We start from the raw sequence: 19,543 nt of genomic DNA on the forward strand, positions 1-19,543 counted from the left end.
TTTAAAGGATTCATTCTCTTAAATGACATTAATTTACTGCAAGTTATGGAGATTAATGGATCATCACTGAACTTCAGGTTCAAGGCAAAGATAATAGGAATCATTAATAAAGAAAAAAATATCATTTGTCTTCTTTTACAGAGGCTCTCATATGGAACCATTAGTTCATTTGGTTTCTGCTCTTGACCTGTTTTTCTTTGTTTTTGATCTAATTAATTTTCTGAAATACTGTAAGACTTTCAATAAACTCTTCTTTGTAGTTATGTTTTATATTTCAGAATCTGCTAGTCTTTATTATTTATTTACTTATTTCTTTTCGAGACAATGTATTGTACTGGAACTCACAATGTAGCACAGGATGACTTTGAACTTGTGACATTCTTTCTGCTCCAGTTGCTGATGCATGAGAATAACAGACTTGAACCACTGTCTTAGTTAGGGTTTTTATTGCTGTGAAGAGACACCATGACCAAGACAACACTTATAAGGAAAACATTTAATTGGGATGACTAGCTTACAGTTTCAGAGGTTTAGTCCATTATCATGGTGGGGAGCATGGCGTGCAGGCAGATGTGGTGCTGGAGCTGAGAGTGCCACATCTTGCAGGCAACAGGAAGTGGACTGACAGTCACGCTGAGTGAAGCTTGAGAAAAGCTCAAAGCCCACCCCACTGTGACACACTTCCTCTGACAAGGCCACACCTCCTAATAGTGCCACTCCCTTTGGGAGCCATCATCTTTCAAACCACCACAGCCACCAATTCCTTCCATTAATCTGCTGATAGGAAAATCTACTCACTTATCAACAAAAGGAATAATCAGTTGTGCGTTATTTTCCAGGCAGATCTGACTTCTTTAGGGAACTAGAAGAATTTGGACCTTTTCTTGCTTCCTGGTTGCTTTAATCTTCATCAGCCTCATCTGGATTTGGTTTTATGATTATTCTTTAGTTAACAGAGTAAAGAAATACTCATATCAGCATTACCCAGTACTAGTTCTGTCTATGCTGAAGATTTTGCCTCATTCTTTCTCAGGTTTTTTTGTTTGCTTACTTGCTTATCTTTTCTTTTATCTCTTTCTTTTCTATCTGTCTGTCTATCAGATAGGTACTTGATATTTAATCCTGACTGGGCTGGAACTTGAAATGTAGATCAGGCTTGCCTCTGCCTATTCCTACCTCCCATGTGCTGGTAATAAGGGCTGCACCAACATGCCTGACCCTGACTCAGTTTCTAAGGCATCAATCATTTCTACCCTCCATAGATGATTTTTCCCGAGGCTGCTTTTCCAGTTAATCAAATTCAAATGATCAGGTTCATATTGGATCCCTCGTTAGGGACCAAGTCCAGCTTTTTTGTACCACCTCTCTTTTATATGCTTCATTTCAGTTTTCTCATTTCAATCAGTGTTATTCTTTATTGAGCATTTATAGGTTGAGTTTTAAATGCCCCTTTATGCAAATCATAACATAATTAATTCAAAGACAACATTCTTTCTATATCTCCTTAAGATGAGTGATTTCAAGCTGAGTCATTGTGGGGTATGCCTTTAATTCCAGTACTTTGGAGGCAGAGACAAGCAGATCTCTGTGAGTTTGAGGCCCAACTTGGTCTACAGGGCAAGTTCTAGGACAGCCAGTACTGTTACACAGTAACAGTAAACCCTTTCTTGAGAGAGAGAGAGAGAGAGAGAGAGAGAGAGAGAGAGAGAGAGAGAGAGAAGAAAGAAAGGAGGGGAAAAAGAAGAAAGGAAAGGAAGGAAGGAAGGAGGGAAGGAAAAGAACAGAACAAATACCTATTGTTTTAGTGAAAAATGATTTCTTATCTCTAACAAAGGTCTGTGATTAATTTATACCATCTCCTTAATGCTGCTTTTCTTCAAAACTTCATAGTAAAAATCTGTAGCTAGAGTTTTCCTGCCTGGCCCACAGTCAGGACGAATCTCTCTCACCCGCCAGTCCCACAGCTGCTCAGACCCAACCAAGTAAACACAGAGACTTATATTGCTTACAAACTGTATGGCCGTGGCAGGCTTCTTGCTAACTGTTCTTATAGCTTAAATTAATCCATTTCTATAAATCTATACCTTGCCACGTGGCTCGTGGCTTACCGGCATCTTCACATGCTGCTTGTCATGGTGGTGGCTGGCAGTGTTTCCCTCCGCCTTCCTCTTCTCTCAATTCTCCTTTCTGTTAGTCCCGCCTATACTTCCTGCCTGGCCACTGGCCAATCAGTGTTTTATTTATTGACCAATTAGAGCACATACAGACCATACCACAGCAAAAATCAGTATGGATTATTTTTCTGCACAGGCTTGAAATATGCATTCACTGATAATGTAAGAAAAAGTTAATTAACAAATACCCATTTAGTGGATATTCTTAAGTAATAAGTATAGTCCAGTTGAAACCAATGACTGGAAAGTAGTGCAGTGTGGATCTATTCCTACAAAAAAATCTAGCTCCAAAATGCTTACGATTAGTAGCTATCATTCATATTCCATGATACTTTTGAACTTTAATATTTCATAATTTAAAGCTTTATTTCATATGTTAAAGTATTTTCATTTAGAAAAAATCAAGAACTTAAAAACATCTTCTTCACACATGCACACATGGACACAAATGTTGGGGGTGTCATGTGTTACAGAATGTGTGAGGGTCAGAGGGCAACTGTGGAGTCCGTTCTCTCCTTCCACCTTTGTGTAGGTTCTAAGAGTTGAACTCGAGGTGATAGGCTTGGTCAGTAAGTACCTTCATCTGCTGAGCTGTCTCAGTGACCCAACTTTTTTTTTTCAAATCTACCTCTGTACTTAAATCAGTGTGTTCTAGGCCTGACATTATAAAGCAAACTTGAACAAATAGCTGCTTAAGAAAAAAAATCTGTTGAGTGCTGACAAAATATCAGCTACTTAGCTAGAAAGATGCTCTTCTAAATTCAGTAAGAATTAACTCTTTTGAGAACGTTAGTGCAGCCTAGCCAAACTAACCCATGTAAGGTTACATTTTGCGTTGCCAGGAAGCTTAAAACGTAGTTTAGGGAGGCTAGTCTTAAAGGATCTAATAGAAGCTGGGCGGTGGTGGCAGGTGGATCTCTGTGAGTTTGAGGCCAGCCTGGTCTATAGAGTGAGTTCCAGGACAGGCTCCAAAGCTACACAGAGAAACCTTGTCTCAAAACAAACGAACAAACAAAATATCTAATAGAAGATGGCAATTGAAAGGATAGTGTGAAACCTCCTTTTTCCAACTAAGTTCTTTATTTAAGCCTGCTTACGAAAAACTCTTGTCAGTAATAAAACCATAGGATATTACAATATTTCCCAGTGCCCCTTAAGACAACTGCCACTCAGTTGAGGATAGAATTAGGAAGCAACACCATTAGCTGATGACACTCTGAGTGAGAATAGTATGGTGAGAACCTCTTTATAGTAATGATGGCTATAGAACTCAGATGACACACTAGACACTTGAGCCATAGGCCCTGGTCATTTCCTTTAAGTTTAAGGCCACCATCTTAGGATGGATAAGAGAATTTGCCCTGAAAGTGTAGATCTGGGGTTTGCAAACTACCACACATGAGCCAAATCAGGCCTATAATCGATTTCATAAATAAATAAGGTTTTGTTGGAACACAGCCCTATTCATTTGTGCTATTTCTGTGGATGCTTTTGTGATATAGCTAAAGAGCCGAGTAGTTGTATTCTGTGACCCATGAAGCAACAAACTACTTCTCATCTGGCTTTTACAGAGGAATGTGCTTATTTCTATTGCTAAGCAAACCTTAAGTAGGAGAATATAGCAGGAATAGCATAGTGTCTCGGTTTCTGGTTCTTGGAGCCTAAGGAATTAACATTAATAAAGTAGGGGATTTCCACTGAACATTACTTTTTCTTTCATTTGGATTTGGGTAAATTCTTTAAATGGTTACATGGAAAGTTTTGTGTAGTTACCTCTTTCATCTATTAACTGTCAAACAGAGAAGTCGAATGTTCTGGGAATCAGGCATACAGAAACATATACAAACTATTCATGCTTGTCCAGTAAGTGACTTGGAATAGCTGTTATTCTACCCAAAGATGAACAAAGCACAGTATACTCTTCTTGAGAATAATGAGCAGAGTCTTTGGGTTTTTCACATTTATTTATGTTTGTTTGTTTGTTTGTCTATTTATTTATTTTGGTGTTTCGAGATAGGGTTTCTTCTTGGTAACTTTGGAGTCTGTCCTAGAACTTGCTTTGTGCACCAGGCCGGCCTCGAACTCACAGAGATCCGCCTGCCTCTGCCTCCTGAGTGCTGGGATTATAGGTGTGTGCCACCACCGCCTGGTGAGTCTTTGGTTTAAAAAAAAAGACATTCTCACAATATGAAGAATAAAATTCTTTCGAGAAAAACAACTGAATGCCTTTCTTATATAAATCAAGTAGAAATAAATACTTTAATAAGCCAACAATAACTCTTCTTTAAAGTTTCTCATCCATGTAGTGTGTTAGCTACCTTACCTCCTAACTAATTTAGAAAAAAAGAACTATCTTTTATATAGGGGAAACTGCTTCTTATGTAGTTTAATTTCCTAAGACCCATACAAATTGATTCTTAGTAGAACTGGTAGTTAAGACAGTTTTTTTTTCAAATGTGAGTCAATATCATTCTTTTCTTTTTGTGTGTGTGTGTGTGTGTGTGTGTGTGTGTGTGTGTGTATAAAAGAAAATTTGTGAAATTTTTATTCTCAATAACATTATATCCAGAAGAATTTACTTATCTTTTACATTTAGTAGTACACAGAATATTAATTTTGCACTGGTAAAGTACAAACAAATATGAGTTACAATTTTTTTCATTTCTTTTTTTTTTTTTTTAAAAAAAAACCTACCTGGACTGAGTCTACCAGCTTGATCTCAGTCTGCGGGGGAGGCTTTGCCCTGGAGGAGGTGGGAATGGGGGGTGGCCTGGGGGAAAGGTGAGGGGGGCCGGAGGGGGGAGAACAAGGGAATCCGTGGCTGATATGTAGAACTGAATTGTATTGCAAAATAAAAATAAAAATTAAAAAAAGACACAGTTTTAACCCCCTCAATTAATTTACAATTAACATTACATAAATTAGCCATTTTCAAATGCACATTTCCATGACATTTAGTACATTCACAGTCATTCAAGTTTCAAAGTATTTTTGTATCCCTAAAAGAAATCTCCATATTTATTAAGTGCAAACTCCCCATTTCAACTCTCCTCCTGGTAGTTGGATTTGCTTTTTGTGTTTATGGGTTTAGATATTCTGAATATTTAATATATGTGAAATTGTATGACATGTGATTTTTTAATTTGGTTTTCTTTGCTTAACAAAGTTTTTTGAGGTTCATTCACATTGTACCATTTATCAATGCTCCATTTTTTATCATGCCTGAATAACATTTTGCTATATTGTTTGCATCTACCATATTTTGTTTATGTATTTTTAGTGGATGGATGTTTGATCATTCTTCCTGTTGGCTATTGTGAATAGTGCTGCTATGAACAGTCATGTGCCAGTATTAGAGATCCTGTTTTCAGTTCTGTAGGGTATATACCTAGGAGTGGAAAGACTATCATATGGAGATTCTATGTTTAACTTTTCTGAGGAACTGCCTAACTGGTTTCCATAGCAGCAGCAGCAGCACCACTCTGTATTCCCACCAGCAGTATAGGCAGGCTCCAGTTTTTCCACATCTTCACCTTATTTCCCTTTTTAAACACTGTAGCCTTCCAAGTGGATGTAAAGTAGTACTTCATTGTTGTTTTGATTTACACTTGTCTGTGATTGGTTATGTTGAACATCTTTTCATGAACTTATTGGCCATTTGCATGCTGTCTTCTTTTAAAGAAAGATTTGTGTTGATTTATTTGTGTTTGTGAATGTATGCATATAAATGTGTGCATGGGCACGTGTTCCTGCCTATGGACACATGCCTGGAGAAGGTATTAGGCATCCTCCTTAATCATTCTCTACCTGTTTCTTTAAGGCAGGATCCCTTCCTGAACTTGGGGCTTCTATCTTAGCTAGGCTAGAAACCAGAAAGCCCCAGTGATCCTCATGTTTCTGTCTCCCTAGACCTGGAGTGTTACAGACTTTCTCAAGGATGCCTGTTTGACATGGTTGTAGGAATCTGACCTCTGGTCCCTATGATTGCTCAGCAATCTTAACCACTGAGACATCTGTCCAACCATTTGTATATTTTATTTAGGGAATTGTCTATTCAACTCTTTTTAAAGACAAGATCTCTGTAAGATCACTATGTAGCCCAGGCTGCCCTAGAACTTACAGAGATCTGCCTGTAAAAGCCCATTTTTAAATTGATTTCTCATCAGGCATGTGGTTTGCAAGTATTTTCTCTCATTCTATAGGTGGCCTTTTCATATTCTTGTTAATGTCTTTGATGCATAAAAGCTTTTAATTTTGATGATATACTATTCACTTTCCCTTTATTGGTTGCATCCTGAAATCTAAGGATGTGAAAGTTTAGAATACTAGTATAATTTAGCTTTTATATTTACTGGGTCCTTGTTCTATTTTGAGTTAATATTTGTATGATTTTGTGATATAGAGGTCCAACCTTATTTTCATTTTAAATTAACTAGTTAATTTAATGTGCATGTGACTATGCACCACATGCATGCTGCCCACATGGAAGCCAAAAGGGTAGATCCTCTGGAATGAGAGCTATAGATGGTTGTGAGTCATCCTGTGGGTGTTGGGAATCCATCTCTGAACTTCTGGAAAAGCTGGTAGTGCTCTTAACTATTGAGCCATCCCTCTAGCCCCTGGTTTTGGTTTTTTGGTTTGGTTTGGTTTTTTGGGGTGTGTGGCATGCGTTTGTGTGTAATGTATGCGTTTTGTGTGTATATACATGCCAGGTATCTTCCTTTATCAATATCTACCCTTTTTTTTGAGACAGAATCTCACTATGCATCCCCGTCTGTCCTAGATCTCACTATGTAAACCAGGCTGTCCTTACAGAGATCTGCCTGCTGCTGCCTCCCTAGTGCTGAGATAAAAGGTGTGCACCACCATGCCCTGCCCCACCTTACTTCATGAAACATTGTCTCTTACTGAACTTGGCCAGCCAGCAAGCTTCAGGGATACCCCTATCCCCCGTGGACATATTTGCACGTACTAGTGTTATACGTTTGTGCAGCAGCTGTGCTTGGCTTTTTATGTGGGTGTTGAAGATCTGAACTGGGACTGTCCTTGCGCTTCCATGGCAGGCACTTTATTCACAGTGCATAGTCCCCAGCCCCTGCTTTTGTTTTCTTTTAGACTGGGTCTCAAATAGTCTAGGCTGCCTTCCAAGTCAACTTTGACTAAGGATGACCTTGAACATCTACTCTCCCTGCTTCCACATACTAAGTGCTGGGATTGCAGTCATGAGCCATCACATCTGGCTCTTATTTTCATTCTTTTACATGCAAATATCCAGTTGTACTAGCACCTTTTGGTAAACAGTCCTTTCTTCCATTTCCTTGTATTGAGACCTTAGTTGAAAATCATTTGGCCATAGATGTGTGTGTCTGTGTGTGGGGGGGAGAGTACATTTCATTAAATTTTGTCCATTGGGCTTTGTGCCTGTCTTCATGCCAATACCAAATTGTCTTGATTATTACAACGGTGTAATAAAGTTTGAAATCAGAAAGTCTGAGTCTTCCAGCTCTTTTCATTTCAATGCTCTTTTGTATATTGAGGAACCTTGTGCTGCCATATTGACTGTATGATCAGCTTTTTCATTCCTGGAGGTGGGGAAGCCATTGGAATTTTACTAGGGGTGACAAAGAATCTGAAATTTATCCCTAAGTATTTTATTTATTCATTTATTTGTTTTCATGCTTTTGTAACTGAAATTGATCTGTTAATTTCTGTTTAAGATTGTTGGTTGGTTGTATAGAGCAGTACTCTTGTTTATTTTTAACTGTGATGAAAGTTGTATAACAAAATTTACTGTTTTAAGTTGAGTGTACAGTTGAGTGATATTAATTGTATTCTCGGTGATGTGAAAACAGCACCATTGTCTGTTTTCAATCTTTTTTCATTAGCCTAAATAGGTACTTGGAGCTAATTAAGCACTATATTTTCCCTGCTCCACCCCAGCACTTAGTAACTTCAAGCTTCTTTTCCTTTTCTGTGACTTTTGCCTATTGTAGATGGTTTGTGTTGCTGGAATAGTACAGTATTTTTCCTTTTTATCTGGCTTCTTCCATTAAATCATATTGTGGGGGTTCATCCATGTTGTACATATGAGAACTTCATTCTTACAGTGTTCCTTTGTATTATCGTGTATGTGTACATATTGTGTATGTATCTTATATATGATCATATATATCATCATACGATCATATGCATAATATGTGATATATACACAATATATATTATTGTATTGTGTTGTATATATGATACGTTGTGTATATATCATATATGCCTCGCATTTTCCAATCCATTCATTTGCTGATGGACACTTAAGTTGTTTCCATCTTTGGCTATTATGAACACTGCTTTACATACAAGGATCCAAGTACTTGTTCTCAGTACTTTGGGATGTATACCTAGTAGCAGAATTCCTAGGTTATATGGTAGCTACACATTTAACATGTTGAGGCTTGCTCGTTTTTGTGTTTTGATCTTATTTGATCTACTTTGCTAACCTTATTAGCTGTAATAGATTTTTTTGTTTTGTTTTGTAGATTCTTTAGGAATTTTATCTGTGAAAATTGATAGTTTTCCTTATTCATTCCCAAGTTGGATGTCTTTCTTTGTTTAGCCTAATTGATCTAGCTAGAACTTCAAGTACAGAGTTGTGAAATTGACCAAAACAGGTGGTCTTGTCTTGTTCCCAATGTTTAGAGAAAGGCTTTCAGTTACCATTACCTTTCCAGTGCATGATGTTAGCTACAATGTTCAAAAATAACCTAAGCAGGCATGGTGGTGAATGCTGAGGAAGTTGTGTTCTAGTTCTCTTTGTGAGCTATAGTGGGAGGTCGGGGAGATGCAAGAACAGTGCTTTCTTATCACAACCAGCTCTTTCAACAAGCTTTTCCTATTGCTGTAAGCGTTGGAGTAGTTGTAGAGGGTTAGGAAAGTTGATTTCTCCCCCTTCCTTTCTTAACATTCTGATTTCTTTTTGAGGTATAAGGTCTTACTGTATATTCCCAGCTGGCCTCAAACTCAGAGATCCATCTGCCTACCTTTCCCTCTCCAAGTACTGGGATTAAAGGCCTACTTCTGAGTTCTTAATACATTAATCATAGTTTTGTTTTTGTTCGACATAGTGTCTCACTATGTAGCTTTAGTTGGCCTTAAACTAGTGGTCCTTCTGATTGCCAGGATTATAAGCATATACCATAATGCCTGGTTTATTCATAGTTATTTTAAATTCCTTATGTGATAATTCTCAAGGCTGTGCCTTATCTTCATCTGGTTCTGATACTTCTTTGTCTATTAAGATAGTTTTTCTTACCCTTTTGCATGCCTTGTATTGTGTATGTGCCCACTGGATATGGTATATTGGGTGATACAAACTGAAATAAATAGGCCTTTAGTAAATGGTTTATGTTTCTCAGCCAGGAACTGAGCCATTAAATTTTTTTTTCATTCATTCATTCATTTGGTTTGTATGTGTGCATGCATGCAAGTGTGTGGCTGCACATGTGGAGGTCATAGGACAATTCACAGGGATTGAAGTTTCCTTCAAACGTGAGTTCTGAGAATGTAACTCAGGTTCTCAGAGTTGGCACCAACCACCCTTACCTGCTGAGCTATGTTACCTCACTGGCCCATTTCTAATGGTAGAAGTTTAGCTGCTACTGCCTTCAGTTTTCTCTAGAGCAGTGCTTCTCAACCTTCCTAGCTGTGACCCTTTAATACCCTCATGTGACCCTCATGTTGTGCTGATCCCAACCACAAAATGATTTTTGTTGCTACTTCATAACTGTAATTTGTTACTGTTATGAATCGTAATATAAATATGTGACATGCAGGATATCTGATATGCAACATCCAAAGGGGTCGTGACCCACAGGTTGAGAACCTCTGCTCTAGTGCCTTTTGTTTGTTTTTTCTACCCTTCGGCCCTTTCCTTTCCCCAAGATCTTTCAATAGAGACTGTTGTTTGCACCACATTTGGTGATGATCCGTTGTTGTGTACTGGATCCTTCTTGAAATGGTGGCAAAAAATAAGATGGGGGAGAGTGCTTTGTAATCTAGGGCTTCAGTCGGGCACAAGTCCTTGGCTGTATTCTTTACAAATACTGTAGGGCTACTGCTTCTTTTTTCCCTTGTGTTAGGTGAAACAGAAGGAACACTAGGACTAGAGCTAATTAGTTCCCCTTCTTCCAGGATATATAAGCTTCTGATATATTTTGTTGGGAGCGTTGTTAGCCTTTGTTATTGAAGAACATTCTGAATTTATTTGAACTGGGTCCGATGGTACAGATTTATAATCCTAGCTGTTGGAGAGGCTGAGGCAGGAGATTCCAAGTACAAGGTGGGCCTGGGCGATAAGAGTGAATTGACTTGAAACTGTTGCCTTTCTCCAGTGTTTATTTCAAAAAGGCTTACATTCTCCTTCCCCAAAGAAGAGTTTTTTGTTTGTTTGTTGTTGTTGTTATTTTATTTTTGGTTTTTTGAGACGGGGTCTCTGTGTGGCTCTGGCTGTCCTGGAACTCCCAAGCTGGCCTCAAACTGCCTGTCTCTCAAGTGCTGGCATTAAAGGCAGGCGCCATCATGCGGAGCAAGGAAAAGATTCTTATTGGCTCTTACTTCTGGGGATATTTCAGAATGGTTACTTTTCCTCTCCTTCAAAGGGGAGGAGATTTCAGAGCCAGAACCTGGTGAGATTCCTGGAGGCAAAGCCATGGAGTAGGAGGGTCTCTTCCCCTTGGAACTCTCACTCCACAAGCTTGTCTTACTCAGCATTTGTCAGATTGCTTTTCTTTACTAATATTTTACCCTAGTGCCTTCTGCCTCAGGTAAGAGTCTTGGGTGTGATTGCATGTATTTTCCTATCTAGAGATAGGGGGCTATTATGTTTTCCGGTGGGCTGGAGCAAACTTGCCAGTTTTCAGTTTGTTAGGGTTTTTCTTGCTGTAATGACAAGAATGATGATATCTGTGAGCACTGCATGTGTTGGAGCTGAAACTGGAAGTCCTACGTTTATATTTTAAAATTAGAAAGATCTTGTCCAGTTTAAAAATAATGCTCTTCAAGAGGGTTTTAAACTTTCCTGTGAACCATTTGCTTGGCTAAGATGACTCATTCTCAGTTATTTTCATCCTTTTGAATCTTAGATCTCCATTTTCATATGTTTAGTAAGAACGTTTTCAGACCAAAATATTTGAAAAGCTTAAGAACTTGATATATTTCTTGAAAATTGCTAAGAACTGTGCCCTGAATTCATAAAAAAAAAAATACGACTCTTGCTTCCCCCAGCATTGTTTTTTGATTTACCTTTTAGAGAATGTGCTAAGGTAGTTCTAGGGGAGTTTCTTTACTATTTTACCCTGTTTGTTTTTGCAAAAGTAACTCAATTTTTAAGGCACTTTCCAATCTCTGGAGACTCGGCCCTGTTTAAATTTGACAAATGAATGAGAGTGGAAGTCTTAGACTGCCAGGGCCTTGTTTTCAATTCGCCTGGAGGAACGAACTAATTATAAACTCCAGATCTTGGTGACTTTAGCTTAATAGGACTACTTTTATAATCTGTGCGACAGAGGACAGTTCATCTAAAATGTGTTATTTATCCAGCTGAGAAAGTACTTTGTGTACTTTGAAGCCTTATGATTTGATAACTTGCTAACCATTTTAATTTGGGGGAGCTCCAGTTCTTATTCGTGGATAACAGTTGCAGTCAGTCTCAGGTGATTGACACGCTGTGAAGTTCGTTAACCTTGCACTTTTTCTAGGATTCATTTTAAATTTTGTTTTTCCTCACAGAATGTAGTGTGAGGAATGGCCATTAAACCAAAAGCAAATTAGTTGGATGGTGTCTAAAATTGGTTATTAATTGGCAAAGTCTTACTGTGTTTGTGTTAAGAATTTTTTTCCTGTTTTATTATACCCAATTGTTTACAATGACTATCTGTGTTTGGGAAAATGTTTTTTGAAGGAGGGGAATTAAAATGTTAAGTATGATGAATGTAATTTTAACTCAGCAGATGAAAATTACTTTATAAATGATTGGCTGCATTGAAAGTATTTAATTAAAAATATTAGTTGTTTGTTATGTAAAAATTATCTGTGGCCCATTCCTGGTGAAACTCATTTATTCTCTGAATTGGAGCTAGAAAGCCCTTCACTCGCAAAGAACTAGGGACTCTAGGGAGGAAATGGATGAAGACTAGCAAGTCTTCAGAACTGCTCAGCTTGTAGTTTGCATCATACCAGCTTCCACCCACACTCAGTAGGCTAGGGGATGGTATCAATGCTCCTCCTGAAAATGTTTTTATCTTAAGTTCTTCATATATCATAATTATATCCTCCTAACTCCAGGTCCCCATTGTTCTTGATATCTTCGTCACATTTTGTGTCCACCAAAACTCACTTGCTATCTCTTAGCATAGAGTTCCCATCCTTTTCTGATCTCCATGTCCCTTGCTCTAATCCTGTCCTGCCTGTCCTGCTAGCCCTCCCACTCGCCCTGCAAGCCTCAACCAACCTTTTGTAACTTCTTCCATGGCCTTGGTCTTGTCCTAGTTTCACAGTGTTATCTTTGTTTCAGCATCCTGCTGCTAAGTGGTACCTGACACAGCTCTTCTAGGACCCTCATCCCTTACACTGCCCACTTCCTCAACAGCTGCCTCAACCTCCTGCCTTTTAATTCTTTGAATATAGCAAGTTCTTCACCTTTCTAATCTCTGCTGTTTTTTCACATCCAGCAATCATTTTCTTACTTTTTGTCTGACTATCTCTAATCAATCTGGCTGGAGCTTTCTTACCTTATTCTTTGTCAGTGCCTCCTGGTTGTTATCTTCTCAGCATCTATTTCAATTTGCAGCTATTGTATATTCGCTTGCTCACTGAGACTTGCTTTGATTATAAGATATCACACACACACACACACACACACACACACACATACACACACACACACACATCCACATCCACACACACACATACACCTATTTCTGAAATTAAGGTGTAAGATACATCTTACACATATATACAAGATATAATTTTTACAAGATAAGTCATTTCATAATTCCAAAATGAAATGACTTATCTTATAATAAATTATATTATGTATTTATAAATTATATCATGTATTTTATAAAATGTTATGCTTTTTGAGACAAGCTCTCTGTAGCTCAGGATAACTCAATAGGTATCCCAGGCTGGTCTGGAATTCACTAGGTAGCAGAGGTCGGCCTAGAACTCTTCATGATCCTTCAGCTTCAGTCTTCTGAGACTGGCATGTACCAGCAAAACACCATATTTGAAATGATATATTTTCCCCAGTTGATTGTATGTTCCACAAGTATATTATCTTTTACTCACCAGTAAGAGCTCATGCCTATTATAGTACATTTCACCTTGTAGACACCTTGTAAATAATGGATGAATGAATATCATTGTCTCTCTTTGGGAAATGTTGGCCCAACTTCTGAAGCAGCATCAATCAGTGTATGAGTATGAATTGTTAATATGCCAAAGAGTTGACTCATTATTTTTGGAGATTGTCTTCTACTTAAATGAAGAAGACCTTTAAATTTATCTGTTTTCCCATTTATGTAACTTGTTCCATTCTAGATACACATATGTTCTGGTGTAGGAACACTTACCATTTATAAAAAAATGAATTCACATAAGCTAGCTTTTACCTGGTGTCAGCAATAGTCTTTTATTAGGAGAAGGCACGAGGAAGGTACCAAACAGCAGCAGGCTTTTAACCTTCAGGCAGGTGTGACTCTTGAACTTACTTTTTCATTTACTTCATCCTCCAAGGCGTGCAATCACTTGGTGTGCCCACTTCCCTTTAAAGTGCAAGAACAACAAAAGGGCAGCATGAGTAAGTGGAGTGCCTTAGACCAGCTCCTAGAAAAGTCTCAACCCTACTCCAGAGCTGGAGGAAAGATATGGCTGCAGATCCTTTTCGTTTTCCGGATTCTGCTCCTGGAGACTGCCATCGAGTCAGCCTGGAGTGACGACCAGCTCAATTTCCATTGCAACACTCAGCAGCCTGGTTGTGAAAATGTCTGCTATGACCAAGCTTTCCCAATCTCTCACGTGCGCCTCTGGGTCCTACAGATCATATTTGTGTCTGTGCCTACACTCTTATACCTGGCACATGTGTTCTATACCATTCAGCAGAAAAAGAAGTCGAAGAAGCAAGAGAAGGAAGTTGGAGTTGCTCGATTTGATGGTGCCAGTGTGGAAATGCACTGGCAGAAAATTGAAGTAAAGAAGTCCAAGTGTGGCAGTGAAGCCCATAGGAAGGTGAAAATTAGAGGCAGGTTGCTGCTGACCTACATACTCAGTATCTTCTTCAAGTCTGTCTTTGAGGTGGCCTTTGTGCTGATCCAGTGGTACATTTATGGATTTACCCTGAAGGCCGTTTACATTTGTGAACACTCTCCTTGCCTGCATCAGGTGGACTGCTTCCCCTCTCGCCCCACAGAAAAAAGCATCTTCATCCTCTTCATGCTGGTGGTGTCCCTGGTATCTTTAGTCTTGAATATAATTGAGCTGGTCCAAGTCTTATTTAACACCATTAAGAATTGTGTGAGAGATGAGGATGAGTTTTACTATGGTACAGCTGATCTACAGAGCCTTTCCCAGGAGTCCTCACCAAGTGTTCTCACTACCATGATTCCTAAGGATCAGGTGGTTCCTGTGAAACAATCTTCAGTCTATGTTTAAAGTGAGCAAAACTATGTCAGTTACAGTATGTAACAGAGTCAAAGCGGGGAAGGGCAGGCAGGAAGTATCCTTTCTGCCTTGCACTCAGCCTTGTCTTCACTCTGATGATAAGCAGAATTTTCAGAGGGTTTGGATGGAGAGAAAAGCAAAACAAAGATACTGAACACTAGTGTTGTAGAGTAGCAGATATCCAGCAGTAGCAGTGGTCATGACAATAGCAGCCTGCTATCCTAGATATTGCAATTTGGGCTTGAAAACATTGTGATTTTGCTTGGTTGCTAAAGGGAATCAAAGTGTAGTAGAAAGTGTACCCATGCTTCAGTACAGATGGTGTTCAATGGCCTCAATTGTAAAAACTAGCAAATACAAAGACATTAGACCACAGGGTCTGGGATAGGAAGGGGAAGAGACTTGTAACCAAGGCATGTGTTACTATTTAAAGTGCTTGACTCTGGAGGGTTAGGCATCTAGCTCACCGGTAGATGATTTGCCTAGCATGTATAAGACCTCAAGTAGCACAAGAATAAAACAATAGTAACTTTAACAAATGAACTAAATAAATAAAATGACTGACTCAAAGAACTTCTAGTCCAAATATAACTTGTATTAGGCAGTGCATAAGGGCCATTCCTCTCCCATATTACCTTAGAATGGTTCTGTGTATGGGGAAGAGTGATTTATTATTTATCCATAGAAGCAGATACGGTGTAAATTCACAAACCTACGTTTTAAAATAATACAAACATACCATTGAAAGTTGAGCCTTTCTCTTGGATTTTAGTGTTTGAGTCCATTCTGTGTTTATACTGTTTAATTCCTGATGTAAAAGTAAATTATCTTTTCCCTTAAAATGCATCCCCCAATTTATTGAATGATGTGTAATAGTTCAGTTAATTGTGATGAGTTGTCTTTTTCTCTTGTATATTATAGCAGCAATCCTGTTGCTGACAGAAACAATTTATTTTTCTTTTCCAAGATAGAGTCAGAGCCCCAAATGAAGCAATTGTACTGAAACAGCACTTATGAACACTACAAACTTAAAGAAATGCTTAGAGGTGAACTATGAAATGTGCCTACATGAATTTGGCAATAGTGGACATTCTTGACTTTCTTCTACATAATGCATATTAATTCAGATGTTGCCTTCTGCTGTGAGTTTGGCAGTCTCTTGGGATAACTGGCATTTTTCATGTTCATATTAAGATTTTATTTGGAAAGTAGGAGAGGGTGAGGAAGATTTGTGAAATATCTGTGTAACTGATTTGAAACAAATAAAAGAAATAATACCCATTTCTTCTCATGCCTTTTGAAACATTCCACAGATGATTGAAAAATGTTGGGCTGCAGACTTTTGTTCTTGCATGTCAGCTCCACACACAATTTTATTCAAGAAATAATAATTTGGTTACCATTTGATGTTAATCTACTATCATGTTCAGCTTTGTTTCATGCAATGCAGGCCTATCTTATCTTATTCTAGAGAATTCTTTATTCAATAAAGTTGTGAGAGTGTGGTCCATGTGTATGCCTCCTCTGATAGCTTCTTACTGGTCTTTTGAACTCTTCATTGGTGCATCTTAATTTAAGCAAATTAAGCTGGGTGTGGTGGCTCATGGAGGCCACACAATTGCAGAGTGTTCAAGGCTAGCTTGGGCTACAGTGTGAGACACTCCCCTACCTCCTGCCCATGAAGCAAAATACACTGTATTTACCACAGTTTTTAAAATTCAGGTGGACTGACTCTGTGACATGATTCTAGTATCAGCCTCCTTCATTTCATGTAATAGAATCATGGCTATATCCATGACTTCCAGATATGCAAAAAGAATGCAGTTGGGTTTTTCCCCTTCCTTTTTAAGGGATGTACTCTCATCATTAAGCATCTTCCCATCCCAGGGAACTGGGGGAAGTGGAGAACACAGGTATAGATCATCAAACCTGTAGCTTATAACGTCTGGTTCTGACAGTTGACACAGTCTTATTTGGAAAACTTAGTCTCTTAGTTAAATGATGAGTTTTAGTTCTTCTTTTTAGAAGTGGTTTGTGAAGATTAAGCAGTTATTTAGTAATGGGGTGCTTGTGCCTTTTGGACACTGCAAAAGTTCTGAAACCATGGAATCAGATTGGGCTCTGCTACTGTCACTCCTGTTCCTGTTTCATTTTCACATGTGGCTTGCTTGTTTTTTTTACACTTTTTACTGTGAGGTAATTGCAGATTCAAACGTAATTGTAAGAAATAATAGACTCTGTATATCATTATATTCACTTGTAACTTTTTTTGAGACAGGCTCTTTCTATGTAGCCTTGTTTGGTTCAGAATTTGCCTTTAAGGAACTCCCTCTGTAGATAAAGACTGGTCTTGAATTTACAGAGATCCATCTGACTTTGCCTCCATAGTGTTGGGATTAAAAGTGTGTACCTCCACATCTGGCCAAATAAGTGTTTCTTAAGAAAGTCATAGAACCAGGTATCATGTATCCCAGTCTGGTCTTGAAGCTGTGGTGCTTTACTATGAAGCTGAAGATGACCTTGAACTTCTTCTGATCCTCTTGCCTTCACCTTAGTGCTGGGATTATAAGTGTGTGTCACTATGCCTGGTTTATACAGTGCTGCAGATTGGGAATATGGTGATATTTTATTTGTACTGAAATGTGATTTTATTTGTATGTTAATAAATAAAGTTGCCTGGGGGTCAGAGCTAATAGCAAGCCATAGCAGAAGCTGGGTGGTGGTGGTGCATGCCTTTAATCCCAGCACTTGGGAGGCAGAGCTAGGCAGATCTCTGTGTGTTCAAGAATACAGCCAGCATGGAGACACACGCCTTTAATCTCAATACCAACCATAGAAGACCTGGAGGTCTGTACAGACAGGCAGTAATGAGGAGGACATGTGGTTGGGTTTACAACCAATGAGAAGGCAGAATAGAAAGTCTATAAAAAAGACAAACAGACAAGAAGTAGCTCTCTTGCTGAAGAGGACAACAGCGGCAGTGAAGGGTAAGGTTTTTAGCTCTTATCTATTGCTCTGACCTCTTGGGCTATTAACTCTGCATTTGACTCTGTGTTTCTTATTTAATAAGACCGTTCATCTACATTGGCCCATGACTTTGTGCATGCCAAGCAAGGACTCTGCCACTGAGCTACACCCCCAACTTTTGCTGTATTTTTTTGTTTGTTTGTGTTTTTAAAACAGGATCTCTTGTAACACATGCTGGTCTTGAACTGAGTATGTAGTCAAGAGTGACTTTGAATGTCTGACTTTTTTTCTGCTTCTACCTGCCATTTACTAGAAATAGAAGTGTACACCATTATACCTGTTAACTTTTAGCATAATATCATAGGTAGACAATTGACATTGACATAATCCATTAACCTTCAGATTTCACCAATTTTATATACACTCATTGTGTTTAGTTATATATAACTTGTGTAGAGTTGTTTATAATTTGTGCAGAGTTGTGTGCCCACTATAGTCAAAATACACTGTAGTTTCAGCAGTAGTACCTTTTTATAGTCATAGCCACATTTTTTCCTTATCCCTGGCCCTTGGTAACTCCTAATCTTTACTTAACCTATATAGTTTTGTCATTTCAAGGATGCTATTTAAACAAATTATATAGGCCATAACACTTTTTAAGTTGGTTCTTTTGGCAATTGTTGTTGTTTGTGTGTACTATCGTGGTATATATATATGCACCTGCCTGTGCAAGCACATGTGGAGGTCGGAGGTTGATACCACCTGGAGAACCTGGGAGGAAAGAGGCTATCCTTTCTGGGCCAGAGCTAGATCTCGATATCTCTCTCTCTCTCTCTCTCTCTCTCTCTCTCTCTCTCTCTCTCTCTCTCTCTCTCTCTCTCTCTCTCTGTCTCCCTCTGTGTGTGTGTCAGTGTGTTATAATAAAGATCCCCAAATAAAGTTTATAAGCAACACTTTAAAAATTATTTTTGAAATGGGGTCTTGCTATATATCTGTGTGGCTCAAGCTTGCCTTGAATGCACTGTGTAGTACAGAGTGGCTTCAAACTCATAATCCTTTTGCCTCAGCCCCCCCAAGTGCTGGAATTGTAGGTATACACCAGCATATCTGGCTATAAGCAATATTTTACATGATAATATTAGTTCATTCTTCAGACTTACTTTTTTTTAATTTTTTTTTTATTTTGCAATACAATTCAGTTCTACATATCAGCCACGGATTTCCTTGTTCTCCCCCCTCCCGCCTCCCTCACCTTCCCCCCAGCCCATCCCCCATTCCCACCTCCTCCAGGGCAAAGCCTTCCCCGTGGACTGAGATCAACCTGGTAGACTCAGTCCAGGTAGGTCCAGTCCCCTCCTCCCAGGCCGAGCCAAGCGACCCTGCATAGGCCCCAGGTTTCAAACAGCCAACTCATGCAATGAGCACAGGACCCGGTCCCACTGCCTGGATGCCTCCCAGACAGATCAAGCCAATCAACTGTCTCACCCATTCAGAGGGCCTGATCCAGTTGGTGACCCCTCAGCCATTGGTTCATAGTTCATGTGTTTCCATTCGTTTGGCTATTTGTCCCTGTGCTTTATCCAACCTTGGTCTCAACAATTCTCGCTCATATAAACCCTCCTCATTCTCGCTAATTGGACTCCCAGAGATCCACCCGGGGCCTAGCCATGGATCTCTGCATCCAGATCCCTCAG

General features: G+C 38.9%; 2 protein-coding genes across 5 annotated transcripts in view; both read left to right on the forward strand.

Annotated features, from left to right (window-relative positions):
- The window catches only part of LOC128100409 (cyclin-dependent kinase-like 5), a 182,611-nt gene that overhangs the window by 73,345 nt on the left and 89,723 nt on the right, over nt 1-19,543 (forward strand). The gene's annotated exons all lie outside the window — the stretch shown is intronic.
- On the forward strand, nt 13,288-18,601 carry LOC128100586 (gap junction alpha-6 protein-like). Its single transcript, XM_052722950.1, has one exon. It carries the CDS (start codon nt 14,019-14,021, stop codon nt 14,871-14,873), a length of 855 nt encoding a protein of 284 aa, XP_052578910.1. The 5' UTR covers nt 13,288-14,018; the 3' UTR covers nt 14,874-18,601.

This window comes from Peromyscus californicus, unplaced genomic scaffold, assembly GCF_007827085.1.
Source record: "Peromyscus californicus insignis strain IS unplaced genomic scaffold, ASM782708v3 Scaffold_10__1_contigs__length_136768540, whole genome shotgun sequence".
Lineage (NCBI taxonomy): Eukaryota > Metazoa > Chordata > Mammalia > Rodentia > Cricetidae > Peromyscus > Peromyscus californicus.

Excerpts from the sequence above, each read along its gene's own strand:
- LOC128100586 (XM_052722950.1), top strand. The coding sequence starts at position 14,019 with ATGAGTAAGTGGAGTGCCTTAGACCAGCTCCTAGAAAAGTCTCAACCC.